The 17,482-nt window shown below is 48.6% G+C and overlaps 1 protein-coding gene across 1 annotated transcript in view; it reads left to right on the top strand.

Moving 5' to 3' along the window:
• trpc4b (transient receptor potential cation channel, subfamily C, member 4b) overlaps positions 1 to 17,482 on the top strand; it is a 174,486-nt gene that overhangs the window by 152,113 nt on the left and 4,891 nt on the right. The window contains exons 7-9 of the mRNA XM_072477060.1: positions 3,036 to 3,231; positions 5,240 to 5,446; positions 5,579 to 5,620. Of these exons, the coding sequence (XP_072333161.1) occupies positions 3,036 to 3,231; positions 5,240 to 5,446; positions 5,579 to 5,620 (445 nt within the window). The remainder of the gene's footprint in view (positions 1 to 3,035; positions 3,232 to 5,239; positions 5,447 to 5,578; positions 5,621 to 17,482) is intronic.

Here is a 17,482-nt window from a genome sequence, read left to right as displayed (position 1 = left end):
GAATTCCTGGGGGTTCATAAGGCATTCCATTGCCTTCATTGCCATTTTCTCTATCTAGGTTCTCTACTGAATTTGGAACAGGGGGTGATAAAGTGGTGATGTAAACGCGGGTATGGCTTACGCTAATTTCCGGCCTACAAAACTCCCGACAGTTTAACGCAACAAACTCTCTCAGGTTTACCTTATATCCCTGTTAGTACGCATGCATTATCACACTTCCGAATCTTAGAGGCTTGATCAGTACTGTTTTGACGCTTGTGGTTTTGCTTTTTGTTCCCAATTGGATTCTCAATTCAAATTTTGGGTTCTCTCGGAGTGGTTAGGCCACTTCTAAGTCGAGTCCCATCAGATGTCGCCAGTAAATGTTGCTAACTTTTGGCTGGCTCTTAATTTGGCTCTGTTTAATCACATTTGCTCAAGAGTCGCCAGGTATCTTTCGACACCGCCTCAAGGTTCAGAACCGAATACTGATCAATGACTCGATACACCAGTTAGTAAGTTCAAACGCGATGCTCATTTATTTACACACAGTCAAATCTACTCATGCATAAACTCTACAAACTAAACTACCACTATTACTAAAGCCTATACTTAGCTTCGGGTGCCCACTCAGTCAGAGGAACAAGGGCCGTTGCTCGGTGCTGAGGCTGCTGGGTTGAGTTGTTTACGGGGTAGCAACTAGGAGCGTCTATCTCATAGCGTGCGTTGACTTGGGACTTACTTGGTCTGGTGCAGCTTTTAGGCAGGTCTCTTCAGTGAGAGCCAAAGCCAAAGGAGGCAAATTCTCTCTTGGGGGATATCATTTATACTAAAAAGGGCTTCGCCCGCTTTTGGGCAGCCTTGAACTTTGCCTCAACTAATTGGGTCTTTCCCAATCATCTGTATCGACTTTCCTCCAATAGAGGGGTGGTTCCCTGATCGCTGCGCGTGTCCTGGTGACTGTCAGTCTGCTTTGTCTTAGCTTCTTCTGGCACCGGGGAGTCTGCCTTATCATTGTGTATCTAAATGTTTCCCTTTTGTCCCTGGAGATGGCTCATTAGTATGTAGATTGTTTGGTAGTTTCTGTCCTGTCTGAGAGTTTAAGGTTCTAATCAACAGACAGAGCTTGCACCTGCTTGTTTCTTAGCATTGTCCAATTTTCCCTGCAGTCTTTGCAAGTGTCCATTTTGTAATTGGAACGTGGCCACCCCAGATGGCTACAGGGGGTAGTGTCAGCAGTTTACGGAGCTATTTTGGAAGAGAAGGCATCACTGGAAGGGATCAAAGCAAAGTGGGAGGAAGGGTTGGGAAAGAATATGGAGGAGGGGTTCTGGTGTGAGGTGCTCCGGAGAGTGAATGCCTCCACCTCGTGCGCGAGGTTGGGGCTGATACAGCTGAAGGTGTATACAGAGCACACCTCACGAAGGCGAGGATGAGCCAATTCTTTGAAGGAGTAGAAGATGTGTGTGAACGTTGCTAATCACGTTCATATGTTTTGGCCCTGTCCCAAGCTAGAGAATTACTGGAAGGAGGTTTTTAGGGTAATTTCTAAAGTGGTGCACGTGAAACTGGACCCGGGCCCCCAGGAGTCCATATTCGGGTGTTGGACCAGCCAGCGTTGGAAACGGGTGCGGAGGCAGATGTTGTAGCCTTCGCCTCGTTGAGCGCCCGAAGGCGGATCCTGATAGGTTGGAGAGCAACCTCTCCACCCTGTGCCCTGGCGTGGCGGGGGGACCTGTTGGAGTTCTTAACTCTTGAGAAGGTTATGTTTGAACTGAGGGGAAGGATGGAGGGGTTCTACAATTAATGGGCATTATTCATTAAGCACTTTCAAGAACTGGATATCATCGAACATTAGTTGGGGCGTGTGGGTGGGAGGGTTGGGGGGAGGGGGGCTGTGTGTGTTAATGGTGACTATGGGTAATCCCTGATTCCTTTTTGTCATTTGTTTGTGTGAACATACGGGCTAATGTTTGGGGTTTGGTGGGAGGATGGGATTGTTGTTATTGATATGGGGATTGACATATTTGTTACTGTTTATTGTTGATGGGTGTAAATTTGGGAGAAAATGTGAAAAAGGAGCAGAATAAAAATATATATTTTTTAAAAGATCACCCCTAAGCCTCCTACGCTCCAAGGAAAAAAGTCCCAGTCTATTCAGCCTCTCCTTATAATCAAACCATCAAGTCCCGGTAGCATTCTTGGTAATCTTTTCTGCACCCTTTCTAGTAAAATAATATCAACCTTGAACTCGGACTCCTTTGTGCTTCTGATTTCCTCAGCCTTATCCCATTTCGAAAATAGTCTTTGACTCCATTCTTCCTACGAAAGTGCATAACCTCACACTTTTCCACATTGTATTCCATCTGCCACTTCTTTGCCCACTCTTCTACAACAGAGGTATAGGCCTACCAGGCAATCAGATTGGCCAGCGGTTCTTTAAGGCAGTGGTTCCGCCCATAGGGCAGCACGGTAGCATTGTGGATAGCACAATTGCTTCACAGTTCCAGGGTCCCAGGTTCGATTCCGGCTTGGGTCACTGTCTGTGTGGAGTCTGCACATCCTCCCCGTGTGTGCGTGGGTTTTCTCCGGGTGCTCCGGTTTCCTCCCACAGTCCAAAGGTCTGCAGGTTAGGTGGATTGGCCATGATAAATTGCCCTTAGTGTCCAAAATTGCCCTTAGTGTTGGGTGCAGTTACTGGGTTATAGGGATAGGGTGGAGGTGTGGACCTTGGGTAGGGTGCTCTTTCCAAGAGCCGGTGCAGTCTCGATGGGCCAAATGGCCTCCTTCTGCGCTGTAAATTCTATGATAATTTCTATATTGGACCGAAGTCCCACTCTGAAACAATTAAAGCTGCTTCCAGTGTAATATTGCTGCAGTGTAACTGGGTTTCAGGTGGGCGGGTTGAAGGCTGACTTATCAGACAGGCGGACGGTGTGCGGAATACTGCACCCTGTTCAACCAAGCCCGTCGAAAGGCAGAACACACTCAAAGGGTTAAGTGACTTTACTCCTACTCCTCCTGTATCGCTAAATTCTGGTTGTTGTTGTTTTCAGGTTATTTGAAACTCTCCAATCACTGTTCTGGTCAATATTTGGTCTCATTAACCTATATGTGACAAATGTGAAGGCTCGCCATGAATTCACAGAGTTTGTAGGTGCCACCATGTTTGGAACATACAATGTTATCTCTCTTGTGGTTTTGCTCAACATGCTGATAGCCATGATGAACAATTCTTACCAACTTATTGCGGTGAGTTCTTCCTGAATAGTTTCTACTGTTGAAAAGAAATAATTAATTCAAATATGGTGACATATATTCCATCCAAGAATCAAGGAATAAAAATGAAATACTAGAAATCTAAAAAGAAACAGAAAGTGCATGTCGGCATTTAAAAGAGAGACGTACATTTCAAATGTGACCCAATTGACCATTTCTGATAGTAACCAATATAGAAACATAGAAAAAATAGGAGCAGAGGGCACCACTCAGTCCTTCAAGCCCGCTCTGCCATTCATTATGATCATCCAACTCAGTTGCCTAATCTTTCTTTTCCCCTTATCCTTCGATCTGCTTCGCCCTAAGTGCTATATCTAACAGCTTCTTGACACCATACACTGTTTAGAACTCAATTACTTCCTATGGTAACGAATTCCACAGGCTCGCCACTCTCTGGGTGAAGAAATTTCTCCTCATCCCTGTCCTAAATGGTCTATCCTGTATCCTCAGACTGTGACCCCTGGTACCGGACACACCTACCATTGGAAACATCCTTACAGCATCTACCCTGTCCGTCTTGTTAGACTTTTATAGGTTTCTTTGAGATTCCACCCCCACCGCATTCTTCTGAACTCCTGCGAATACAATCTTAACCAATTCAATCTCTCCTCGTACGTCAGTCCTGCCATCCCAGGAATCAGTCTGGTAAACCTTTGTTGCACTCCCTCTACAGCTAGAACATCCTTCCTCAGATAAGGAGACCAAAACTGCACACAATATACCTTGTGTTGCCCTATTATGCATTTTCTTTTATTTCCTTTTCTTTTCATGTACTTAATGATCTGTTGAGCTGTTCGCAGAAAAATGCTTTTCACTGTACTTTGGTACACATGACAATAAACAAAATCCAAATCCAATCCAATCCAGGTATGGCCTCACCAAGGCCTGTATAATTGCAGCAAGACATCCCTGCTCCTGTACTCGCATCCTCTCGCAATGAAGACCAGCATACCATTTTCCTTCCTTACCGTCTGCGTGCTTACCTTCAGTGACTGGTGTACAAGGATACCCAGGTCTCGTTCCACGTTGCCCTCTCCTAATTTATGGCCATTCAGATAATAGCCTGCCTTCTTGTTTTTGACACCAAAGTGGATAACCTTGCATTTATCCAAATTATGTTGCATCTTTCATTCATTTGCCCACTCACTCAACTTGTCCAAATCACAACTTGTCCAAATCACAACTTGTCCAAATCACAACTTGTCCAAATCACACTGAAGGACCTCTGCATCCTCTCACAGTTCATTCTCCCACCCAACTTGGTGTCATCTGCAAATTTGGAGATATGACATTTTGTTCCCTCATCAAAATCATTAATATATCTTGTGAATAGCTGGATTCCTAGCCCCAATCCCTGCGGTACACCACTCGTCACTGCCTGCCAATTTGAAAAAGACCCATTCATTCCTACTCTTTGTTTCCTGTCTGTCAACCAGTTTTCTACCCATCTCAATACACTATCCCCAATCTCATGCGCTTTAATTTTACATGCTAATCTTTTATGCGGGATTTTGTCAAAAGCCTTCTGAAAGCCCAAATACACCACATCCACTGGCTCCCTCTTGTCAACTCTATTAGTTTCCCGTTCATAAATCCATGCTGACTCTGTCCGATTCTGCCACTATATTCACCCGTCTTTCTGACAGTTTCACACAGTGACTATGCTCTGTACTTTTCCAGTATTTTCTGATTTTTAAAAAAGTTTGACCTTAGCTAATTTGGATTTGTTATTATAGAGATATCAAAATAAGAATTACCATAAAGGTTTAAAACATGGTGGTTGCAAATTAAATGACAGAAAAATATGCCGATGATAAACCATTAACATGAAAGAAACAATTAGTCTTTTAGAGTGGAGGTTCCAACACCTGTTTACATTTAAGCAGTGAATCAAAAAAAAATGAATGGGAGGCTGAAATTCATGCATTCCAGCAGACCCCATTGACAAATGTCACCATTCCAATTTGATTAAATAATGCAGGACCATGCAGATATTGAATGGAAGTTTGCAAGGACAAAGCTTTGGATGAGCTACTTTGAAGAAGGAGGGACCCTTCCAACTCCTTTCAACATTATTCCAAGTCCGAAGTCTGTCTGGTATTTAGTAACATGGATTCGAAGACATCTATGCCTCAAACATTTCTGCAAGCAAAAGCGTAAGAAGCCTGAAAGTCTTGGTTCGCTCGGGGTAGGAAACTTATTTTCTTCCTGCATATTTTGCCATATGTTAATAGCGTAAATGCTCCATTGCTTTTTTCAAAACCATGATTCTTTTCCAAAACCTGCTTATTTACTCAATTGTATGTTTTATCTTTTGAAGAGGCGCGCAGCTAATAATCTGAGACGAAACCACCAGTACCAGGTAAGGGTAATCTTTCAAATATGCTTTGGTTTTCTGCGACAGCCAAATTAATAAAGCATTGTCAACGAAATACTCTCCTTCCATATCTGTCATATTATTTTCACAAAGTGCTATCACAGATCCCATACATATGTAAATCTTTAATTGTTTTATCAATAGAAACTGGCCATCTTAGAGAAAAAGGGACGGCATGTGGCGCAGTGGTGTGCACTGGGACTGCGGCGCTGAGGACCTGGGTCACTGTCCGTGTGGAGTTTGCACATTCTCCCCATGTCTGCGTGGGTTTCACCCCCACAACCCAAAAGATGTGCAGGTTATGTGGATTGGAGATGCTAAATTGCCCCTTAATTGGAAAAACAATAATTGGGTACTCTAAATTATTATTTTTTAAATCTTAGAGAAAAAGACAGGATTTTGATGTACCTACGATTATCAATGATACAAAGCCATTTGGGAATGCAAGCTCTGAGGCCACAAAGAGACTGCAAAGAGATAGATAGGTTAAGTGAGTGGGTGACATGGTGGTAGATAGAAAGTGTGGGAAAGTGTGAAGTTATTCACTTTGGTCATAAGAATAGAGATACAGAAATATTTTTAAAGCAGCACGTTGTGGCACAAAGTGGTCGTTAAATAACAGGATACCCCGCTCCCAGGATCTACCCAGCTCGCTATGCCTCACAAGATCTAACATGATCTCGCAAAATGTAATGTGAAGCCCACCCATTGTGGGCTGGATTACCTTTTGGCAAACCTTAATTTGAGAGCGAGACAGCTCGGGCGAGATTCTCCGACCCCCCCGCCGGGTCGGAGAATCGCCGGGGGCTGGCGTGAATCCCGCCCCCGCCGGTTGCCGAATTCTCCACCACCGGAGATTCGGCGGGGGCGGGAATCGCGCCGCGCCGGTTGGCGGGCCCTCCCCCGCGATTCTCCGGCCCGAATGGGCCGAAGTCCCGCCACTAAAATGCCTGTCCCGCCGGCGTAGATTAAACCAGCTACCTTACCGGCGGGACAAGGCGGCGCGGATGGGCTCAGGAGGGCGCGGGGCGATCTGGCCCTGGGGGGTGCCCCCACGGTGGCCTGGCCCGCGATCGGGGCTCACCGATCCGTAGGCGGGCCTGTGCCGTGGGGGCACTCTTTCCCTTCCGCCTTCGCCACGGTCTCCACCATGGCAGAGGCGGAAGAGACTCCCTCCACTGCGCATGCGTGGGAATGCCGTCAGTGGCCGCTGACGCTCCCGCGCATGCGCCACCCGGAGATGTCATTTCCGCGCCAGCTGGCGGGGCACCAAAGGCCTTTTTCGCCAGCTGGCGGGGCGGAAATTCGTCCGGCGTGGGTCTAGCCCCTTAAGGTTGGGGCTCGGCCCCCAAAGATGCGGAGCATTCCGTACCTTTGGGGCGGCGCGATGCCCGACTGATTTGCGCCATTTTGGGCGCCTGTCGGCGGACATTGCGCCGTTTCCGGAGAATTTCGCCCCTAGTCTCACTCTAATATGCAGTACGCTGAGGTAACCAAGATGTTGGGTTCTAACCCTCTTGCCTTGGAGATCTCGGGCGAATGCCGTTCAGTGCTGGTCCCCACAAAGGGGGACCAGATGGAACCGCACTCATGGGGGTCTCCAGGGGATCAGAGTGCCTCCAGGACCCCAACTCACTTGTCGGCGACACATGAACAACCATGCCGTCCTGTCCCATGTGCTGGCTGCGAGGCGCGGCCTCATCAGAGGGGTGGAACTCAGAAAAGGTGGTGGTCACCATCACCACTCCATGGCACATGTCCAGGTTGGCACTCAGCACCCCTCCTCCCATCCGGTGCCCATAGGGCCCTGGGGTTCACCTTGGGACAGAGGGGCAGCTGGTGTGAGCCCTGGCTGCCCCTGCATCATCTGACTCTGCCAACTCTGGCAGTTCCCCATGGTCTGCACCATCATGCCACTCGTGGCACCGCCATACTAACCCCTGGATCGTGTTTACCCATTATGGGGCAACCCTTGTCCCTGCCTGTCTGCCCCACCAACCACCCATAACCCCCACCATTGCCGAGGCCTCTGGCCCCACAGCTGAAGGATATTGCTAGCAGCGAATTGACAATCATGGTTAAGTGAACACTTCACACAGCCTCCGTGGATTCCCGTGAGTGGGCGGGCTATGTCGCACGTGGGAGTCATTACCTCGCATCCCAATCACACCATGATGCCTGGACACTGTGCCTGAACACTGCGGGAGGCAACACCACAGCAGCGACCACCCACCTCCGAACACCCAGGGGATGGGACACAGCTTCGGGCACATATCCACGGCCGAAGGGACATGCTCTTCAATGCCTCGGCAATGCTCAGCTGCGACTGGGATAAGCTCCGCAGCGCCTCAGCCATTCCCATCTGGGAGCGGGACATGTCCCGCAGAACCTCCTCAAGGTCAGCCTGGTGCTGGGTGACTTACCCCAGCGAGGCGGACATTCTGTCGAGACCTTCAGCCATGGCCGTCACCAACTGCACGGCGCCTTGGACACCTTCAACAATGGTGCCGACATTGTCCACCTGGCTCTCCACTGCAGTCGCCACCTAGTAGTGTTGGCCTCGGTGCCACGCCTTGCCAGGGCTCCTCCAAGGGGCTATGGATCTGTTGGAGTGTCGCTGACATCTCCCACTGAATGTCCCGAGTGTTCCCTAATGTTTCCATCAGCCCCGGGTAACCATGTTCCACGGGCTCAGCAACAGGCTGGGACCCAGCTGGGTCCTGGGATCCAGCAGCCCTCTGACTGCTGTCTCCCCCGGGGGTTCCTTCCTCCACCTGATGGGCATAAGCACCAGTGTGGTGCTCACCAGATTATGCCCCAGAAGCCTGACCACTAACATTTCCAACGAGGTGTGCGTATTTGCGTTGGTGGAGGGTGGGGATGACAACTGTGCCACGACTCTTACGCTGGCATCCTCGGAGCTCTCCTGAGAGGCTGGAGAGGGGGCCTCACGAGATGGGCTAGCACCGTCGGTTGGAGAACCTTTGGGAGAATGGATATGTGGTCAGTGGGAGGGATGGGTTAGTCAAGTAAGGAAATAACAACTCTGTCCGTGTGGAATTTAAACATTCTCCCCGTGTTTGTTTGGGATTCACACCCACAACCCAAATATGTACAGGGTAGGTGGATTGGCCACGCTAAATTGCCCCAATTGGAAAAAATAAATTGGGCACTCTAGATTTTTTTTAAAAGGAAATAACTCACGTTTGACAGGTGCTCTGGGTGGAGCCCGGAGGCTCCTCACACCTGGAGCGTCCGCCAGCCTCCGAGTGGGTGACCACTCTGTGACACAGAGAGGGCATCATTAGCCATACACGTGGTTCACAGTGGTGGGGGGGGGGGGGTGAAGGAGGGGCTGGGGGGGATGAAGGGGGAGGGGATGCAGGAAGGGTTGGGGGGGTGGGGTAGATGCTCGGTGGGTGGAGGAGAGAGGTCTCGGAGAGCTATGGTGTCTACTCATTCGTGCTGCCCAGTTTAGGTCATTGGCCTTCTTCCTATACTGGAGGCCACTGCCCCCTGGTCAAACATCCAGCGCTCACACCTGCCGCCAACTCGTCCCAGGCAGCACTGGGCACCCTATGGCTGACCCTCCAGGACCCTCGGGGGACCTGAACATCCTCCCTGGCCTTCACAGCGTCTAGCAGCCTCACAGGTCAGCATCCCCAAATCTCGGGGCTGGTCTCCTCAGCACCTGTGTTGCAAACTGGCTGGGGTTAGAACATAGAACATTACATCGCAGTACAGGCCTTTCGTCCCTCGATGTTGCGCCGACCTGTGAAACCAATCCAAAGCCCACCTACACTATTCCATTATCATCCATATGTTTATCCAATGACCATTTAAATGCCCTTAATGTTGGCCAGTCCACTACTGTTGCAGGCAAGGCATTCCACACCCTTACTACTCGCTGAGTAAAGAACCTACCTCTGACATCAGTCCTATTATCTATCTCCCCTCAATTTAAAGCTATGTCCCCTCGTACTAGCCATCACCATCCGAGGAAAAAGGCTCTCACTGTCCACCCTATCTAATCCTCTGATCATCTTGTATGCCTCTATTAAGTCAACTCTTAACCTTCTCTCTAACGAAAACTTTAGTGTCATCCGCAAATTTACTCACCCATCCTTCTACGCCCTCCTCCAGGTCATTTGTAAAAATGACAAACCGCAGTGGCCCCAAAACAGATCCTTGTGGTACACCACTAGTAACTGAATCCCATGCCTCCACATTTTCTGCAATAGCCTACCGTGGGGAACCTTATCAAACGCTTTTCTGAAATCCATATACACCACATCAGCTGCTTTACCCTCGTCCACCTGTTTGGTCACCTTCTCAAAGAAGTCAATAAGGTTTGTGAGGCACGATCTACCCTTCAGAAAACCGTGTTGACTATCCCTAATCAAATTATTCCTTTCTAGATGATTATAAATCCTATCTCTTATAATCCTTTCCAAGACTTTGCCCACAACAGAAGTAAGGCTCACTCGTTTGCACTGAGTGCTGAATTTGGTGCTTTTTGAGTGCGATAGTGAGAGTTTGGTGACCGAGGGAGTGCTGAATTTGGTGCTTTTTGAGTGCGATAGTGAGAGTTTGGTGACCGAGGGAGTTAGGTGAGGAGGGAGTAAGGTGCTCCTTTCATTTTGTTTCCGACATTTCCGCAAAGAGTACGAAGAGAGCCAGGAGTTTACAGGAAGTGTAGCTGACTGGGAGCAGAGTCGGAGGGCGGAGATCTAGTTAGTCCACACAGCAGATATATTCTGTAAGGTAAGAGGGGATGGAGGCTAGGCCAGTTACATGCTCCTCCTGTAGGATGTGGGTGGTGAGGGATACCACCGGTGTCCCCACTGACTATACCTGTGGGAAGTGCACCCAACTCCAGCTCCTCAAAGACCGTGTTAGGGAACTGGAGCTGAAGCTGGATGAACTTCGGATCATCCGGGAGGCAGAGGGGGTGATTGAGAAGAGTTACAGGGAGGTAACCACACCCAAGGTACAGGACAAGAATAGCTGGGTTACAGTCAGGGGGAAAAAAACAAACAGGCAGACAGTGCAGGGATCCCTCGTGGCCGTTCCCCTTCAAAACAAGTATACCGTTTTGGATGCTGTTGGGGGGGATGACCTACCGGGGGAAGGCCCTAGCGGCCAGGTCTCTGGCACTGAGTCTGGCTCTGGGGCTCAGAAGGGAAGGGGGGAGAATAGAAAAGCAATAGTTGTAGGAGATTCAATGGTTAGGGGAATAGATAGGAGATTCTGTGGTCGCGAGCGAGACTCCCGGAAGGTATGTTGCCTCCCGGGTGCCAGGGCCAGGGATGTCTCGGATCGTGTCTTCAGGATCCTTAAGGGGGAGGGGGAGCAGCCAGAAGTCGTGGTGCACATTGGTACCAACGACATAGGTAGGAAAAGGGGTGTGGAGGTAATAAACAAGTTTAGGGAGTTAGGCTGGAAGTTGAAAGCCAGGACAGACAGAGTTGTCATCTCTGGTTTGTTGCCGGTGCCACGTGATAGCGAGGCTAGGAATAGGGAGAGAGTGCAGTTGAACACGTGGCTGCAGGAATGGTGTAGGAGGGAGGGCTTCAGGTATTTGGATAATTGGAGCGCATTCTGGGGAAGGTGGGACCTGTACAAGCAGGACGGGTTGCATCTGAACCAGAGGGGCACCAATATCCTGGGAGGGAGGTTTGCTAGTACTCTTCGGGAGGGTTTAAACTAATTTGGCAGGGGAATGGGAACCGGATTTGTAGTCCAGCAACTAAGGTAGCCGATATTCAGGACGCCAAAGCATGTAATGAGGCAGTGGGGAAGGGAACACTGACAAAGGAGAGTATTTGCAGGCACGGAGATGGGTTGAAGTGTGTATACTTCAACGCAAGAAGCATCAGGAATAAGGTGGGTGAACTTAAGGCATGGATCGGTACTTGGGACTACGATGTGGTGGCCATCACGGAAACTTGGATAGAAGAGGGGCAGAAATGGTTGTTGGAGGTCCCTGGTTATAGATGTTTCAATAAGATTAGGGAGGGTGGTAAAAGAGGTGGGGGGGTGGCATTATTAATTAGAGATAGTATAACAGCTGCAGAAAGGCAGTTCGAGGAGTATCAGCCTATTGAGGTAGTATGGGTTGAAGTCAGAGATAGGAAAGGAGCAGTCACCTTGTTAGGAGTTTTCTATAGGCCCCCCAATAGTAGCAGAGATGTGGAGGAACAGATTGGGAAACAGATTTTGGAAAGGTGCAGAAGTCATAGGGTAGTAGTCATGGGCGACTTTAACTTCCCAAATATTGAGTGGAAACTCTTTAGATCAAATAGTTTGGATGGGGTGGTGTTTGTGCAGTGTGTCCAGGAAGCTTTTCTAACACAGTATGTAGATTGTCCAACCAGAGGAGGGGCAATATTGGATTTAGTACTGGGTAATGAACCAGGGCAAGTGATAGATTTGTTAGTGGGGGAGCATTTTGGAGATAGTGACCACAATTCTGTGACTTTCACTTTAGTAATGGAGAGGGATAGGTACGTGCAACAGGGCAAGGTTTACAATTGGGGGAAGGGTAAATACGATGTTGTCAGACAAGAATTGAAGTGCATAAGTTGGGAACATAGGCTGGCAGGGAAGGACACAAGTGAAATGTGGAACTTGTTCAAGGAACAGGTGCTACGTGTCCTTGATATGTATGTCCCTGTCAGGCAGGGAAGAGATGGTCGAGTGAGGGAACCATGGTTGACAAGAGAGGTTGAATGTCTTGTTAAGAGGAAAAAGGTGACTTATGTAAGGCTGAGGAAACAAGGTTCAGACAGGGCATTGGAGGGATACAAGATAGCCAGGAGGGAGCTGAAGAAAGGGATTAGGAGAGCTAAGAGAGGGCATGAACAATCTTTGGCGGGTAGGATCAAGGAAAACCCCAAGGCCTTTTACACATATGTGAGAAATATGAGAATGACTAGAGCGAGGGTAGGTCCGATCAAGGACAGTAGCGGGAGATTGTGTATTGAGTCTGAAGAGATAGGCGAGGTCTTGAATGAGTACTTTTCTTCTGTATTTACAAATGAGAGGGGCGATATTGTTGGAGAGGACAGTGTGAAACAGATTGGTAAGCTCGAGGAAATACTTGTTAGGAAGGAAGATGTGTTGGGCATTTTGAAAAACTTGAGGATAGACAAGTCCCCCGGGCCTGACGGGATATATCCAAGGATTCTATGGGAAGCAAGAGATGAAATTGCAGAGCCGTTGGCAATTATCTTTTCGTCCTCACTGTCAACAGGGGTGGTACCAGGGGATTGGAGAGTGGCGAATGTCGTGCCCCTGTTCAAAAAAGGAACTAGGGATAACCCTGGGAATTACAGGCCAGTTAGTCTTACTTCGGTGGTAGGCAAAGTAATGGAAAGGGTACTGAAGGATAGGATTTCTGAGCATCTGGAAAGACACTGCTTGATTAGGGATAGTCAGCACGGATTTGTGAGGGGTAGGTCTTGCCTTACAAATCTTATTGAATTCTTTGAGGAGGTGACCAAGCATGTGGATGAAGGTAAAGCAGTGGATGTAGTGTACATGGATTTTAGTAAGGCATTTGATAAAGTTCCCCATGGTAGGCTTCTGCACAAAGTAAGGAGGCATGGGATAGTGGGAAATTTGGCCAGTTGGATAACGAACTGGCTAACCGATAGAAGTCAGAGAGTGGTGGTGGATGGCAAATATTCAGCCTGGATCCCAGTTACCAGTGGTGTACCGCAGGGATCAGTTCTGGGTCCTCTGCTGTTTGTGATTTTCATTAATGACTTGGATGAGGGAGTTGAAGGGTGGGTCAGTAAATTTGCAGACGATACGAAGATTGGTGGAGTTGTGGATAGTAAGGAGGGCTGTTGTCGGCTGCAAAGAGACATAGATAGGATGCAGAGCTGGGCTGAGAAGTGGCAGATGGAGTTTAACCCTGAAAAGTGTGAGGTTGTCCATTTTGGAAGGACAAATATGAATGCGGAATACAGGGTTAACGGTAGAGTGCTTGGCAATGTGGAGGAGCAGAGAGATCTTGGGGTCTATGTTCATACATCTTTGAAAGTTGCCACTCAAGTGGATAGAGCTGTGAAGAAGGCCTATGGTGTGCTCGCGTTCATTAACAGAGGGATTGAATTTAAGAGCCGTGAGGTGATGATGCAGCTGTACAAAACTTTGGTAAGGCCACATTTGGAGTACTGTGTACAGTTCTGGTCGCCTCATTTTAGGAAGGATGTGGAAGCTCTGGAAAAGGTGCAAAGAAGATTTACCAGGATGTTGCCTGGAATGGAGAGTAGGTCTTACGAGGAAAGGTTGAGGGTGCTAGGCCTTTTCTCATTAGAGCGGAGAAGGATGAGGGGCGACTTGATAGAGGTTTATAAGATGATCAGGGGAATAGATAGAGTAGACAGTCAGAGACTTTTTCCCCAGGTGGAACACACCATTACAAGGGGACATAAATTTAAGGTGAAAGGTGGAAGATATAGGAGGGATATCAGAGGTAGGTTCTTTACCCAGAGAGTAGTGGGGGCATGGAATGCACTGCCTGTGGAAGTAGTTGAGTCGGAAACATTAGTGACCTTCAAGCAGCTGTTGGATAGGTACATGGATTACGGGAAAATGATATAGTGTAGATTTATTTGTTCTTAAGGGCAGCACGGTAGCATTGTGGATAGCACAATTGCTTCACAGATCCATGGTCCCAGGTTCGATTTCGGCCTGGGTCATTGTCTGTGCGGAGTCTGCACGTTCTCCCCGTGTCTGCGTGGGTTTCCTCCGGGTGCTCCGGTTTCCTCCCACAGTCCAAAGATGTGCGGGTTAGGTGAATTGGCCAATGATAAATTGCCCTTAATGTCCAAATTGCCCTTGGTGTTGGGTGGAGGTGTTGAGTTTGGGTAGGGTGCTCTTTCCAAGAGCTGGTGCAGACTCAGGGGCCCGAATGGCCTCCTTCTGCACTGTAGATTCAATAATAATCTATGATTAATCTAGGACAAAGGTTCGGCACAACATCGTGGGCCGAAGGGCCTGTTCTGTGCTGTATTTTCTATGTTCTATGTTCTATGGTCTATAGTTACCGGGGTTGTCTCTACTCCCCTTCTTGAACAAGGGGACAACATTTGCTATCCTCCAATCTTCTGGCACTATTCCTGTAGACAATAATGACATAAAGATCAAAGCCAAAGACTCTGCAATCTCCTCCCTAGATTCCCAGAGAATCCTAGGATAAATCCCATCCGGCCCAGGGGACTTATCTATTTTCACACTTTCCAGAATTGCTAACACCTCCTCCTTTTGAACCTCAATCCCGTCTAGTCTAGTAGCCTGAATCTCAGTATTCTCCTCGACACATTGTCTTTTTTGTCTTTTTTTTGGGCTGAGCAAGTGGTGCTCAAGTGTTGCTGGACCTTGTTGGCAGGGAGCTGGCGAGCGCAGTCCCGGCGAATCAGCTGGTAAGCCTTCATTTGCAGCGAAAAGCCCATGGGGCCTCGTTAAGTGGACCAATTAACAGTGAATAGCGTTGCCGGCCTCGCTGGGCCGAGTGCCAGGAAGGTCGCGGCAATTCCTGCTCGCTACCACACTTCAAAATCTTTCCGGAGAATGGCCCCTTCAGAAAGTTTACTCCCTTTTACTGTACATGTGGTTGAAATTTAATTAGTGTTATCAAACAATAACAGAGAGCAAAAGAAAAATATGACCAAAGAGATAAGTGGTCCATTTACATTGCAGTAAAGTCCGAGCTTCCCCTTTGTAGCCTGAGGTGCCGGATACCCAACGAGTACCGCACCCCAGGAAGAAGCGAAACAGGAGATGAGTTATAGCACGGGGGTAATGCTCTTTGTATGGCGGCACTGCTATGTTGCCGTATATGGGCACCCGCGCCCTTGGTATGTTGTGCAGATTTCACCTCCTCACTATGGTGTGGGTGACCATTCCCCCAATCCCCTTCTTCCCTCCTCTGGTTGTTCCTCCCTCCCCAGTTGCTGCTCACAAACAGGTCTTCGAAGAGGCTGGTGGAACTCTTTCTCTGATCCCCCGATGGCAAATTTTATTTTTTCTAGTTTTAGAAACTCCGCTAGGTGGGATAGCCTATCTGAGGCCTGGATGGTGGCTGCCGACCTCCATCCAAGCAGAAGTCTCCACCGGGCGATCAGGGAGACGCATGCCAGGGCGTCGGCCCCTCGCCTCACAAAAATCTCTAAATATTCTGATACCCTGAAGATCACCACTGAAGGGTATGGCACCATCTTTATCCCCACCACTCTGGTCATGGCCTCGAAGAAGGCGATCCAGAACCCTTTGGCAGGACCAGAACATGTGGGTGTGGTTGGCCGGGCCACCCTGACACCGCTCGCACTTATCCTCCACCTCCGGGAAGAACCTGCTCATCCATGCCCTGGTTAGCTGCGCCCTGTGCACCAACTTTAGCTGCGTTAGGCTCAGTCTTGTACATGAGGAGGTGGAGTTTACCCTGTGCAGAGCTTTGATCCAGAGTCGTCCCCCCCCCATCTCCATGCCCATTTACTACTCCCATCTTTCTCATTTCTGGTTCAGTGTGACCCTTACCTCTTCTAACAATCGTATGAATATGTCGCCACATTTACCATCCCCTAGCAAGTCCAGCGCGAATATGTTGTCCGGCAAGGTGTGTCTGGGGAACGTTGTAGTTTCCTTGCGGAGGAAATGTCGCACCTGCAAGTACCGGAGACAGACCCAGGGCTTTATCTCTTCCTGCCTCTGCTGCAGGAGCTAAGCTGTATACAGGACCACACTGGCGCTGCTCCCTGGCGAATAAAATGCTTTATAACAGGAAGCAGAGGCTATTCCTGAGGAAGAGCAGGTGTACTTTTCCAGTTTAATATTAAATAAATCATCGCAGAGTTGTCACCCTTGTCTAAAGAGAGCAAATAATCCCAGAGATTGGAGATGCCTCATTGAAATGCGTTCTTCCAATCTGGAGATCAGCTTGATAGTCTATTTCTGGAGCCAATGGACTACCATAGTGCATTTGATGTCCGCCCATAGACTATTGCCCTGATTCTAATGAGCTCTGGTCCTTAAAGTGGACTAGACATGAAATGAAATGAAATGAAAATCACTTATTGTCATAAGTAACTTCAAATGAAGTTACTGTGAAAAGCCCCTAGTCGCCACATTCGGCGCCTGTTCGGGGAGGCTGGTGCGGGAATTGAACCATGCTGCTGGCCTGCCTTGGTCTGCTTTAAAAGCCAGCTCTTTAGCCCTGTGCTAAACCGTCCCCATCTTCTCAGAACCATCAGTCAGCCATCTGGCACAAACCACTGGCTATCCACCCGAAGTTAGCTCGGTGAGAAAGTCTACAGCAATGAGATACATGTGGACACCATTATCATTGAGCATAGTATAGCCAAAACTTCCTCCAACTGAAGCAATATTTTAATTCCCCACTTTCCAGCTACACCTGAATATTTGCACCTCAGGACCTAATTGCACCCTTTACCTTGATCAGAATATTTTTTCGTTCTTAGGATGTGGGCTGGGCCAGCATTTGTTGCCCATCCCTAATTGCTCTTGAACTGAGTGGCTTGCTAGGTCATTTCAGTTGGGGGCAGTTAAGAGTCAACGACATTGCTGTGTGGGTCTGGAGTCACCTATAGAATCATAGAATTTACAGTGCAGACGGAGGCCATTCGGCCCATCGAGTCTGCACCGGCCCTTGGAAAGAGCACCCTACCTAAGCCCACACCTCCACCCTATCCCCGTAACCCAGTAACTCTGTCTACCATTTTTGGACACTAAGGGCAATTTAGCATGGCCAATCCACCTAACCTGCACATCATTGGACTGTGGGAGGAAACCGGAGCACCCGGAGGAAACCCACGCAGA

This window comes from Scyliorhinus torazame, chromosome 15 (genome assembly GCF_047496885.1).
Source record: "Scyliorhinus torazame isolate Kashiwa2021f chromosome 15, sScyTor2.1, whole genome shotgun sequence".
Taxonomy (NCBI): Eukaryota; Metazoa; Chordata; class Chondrichthyes; order Carcharhiniformes; family Scyliorhinidae; genus Scyliorhinus; species Scyliorhinus torazame.
This window is presented reverse-complemented; position numbering and strand designations above follow the sequence as displayed.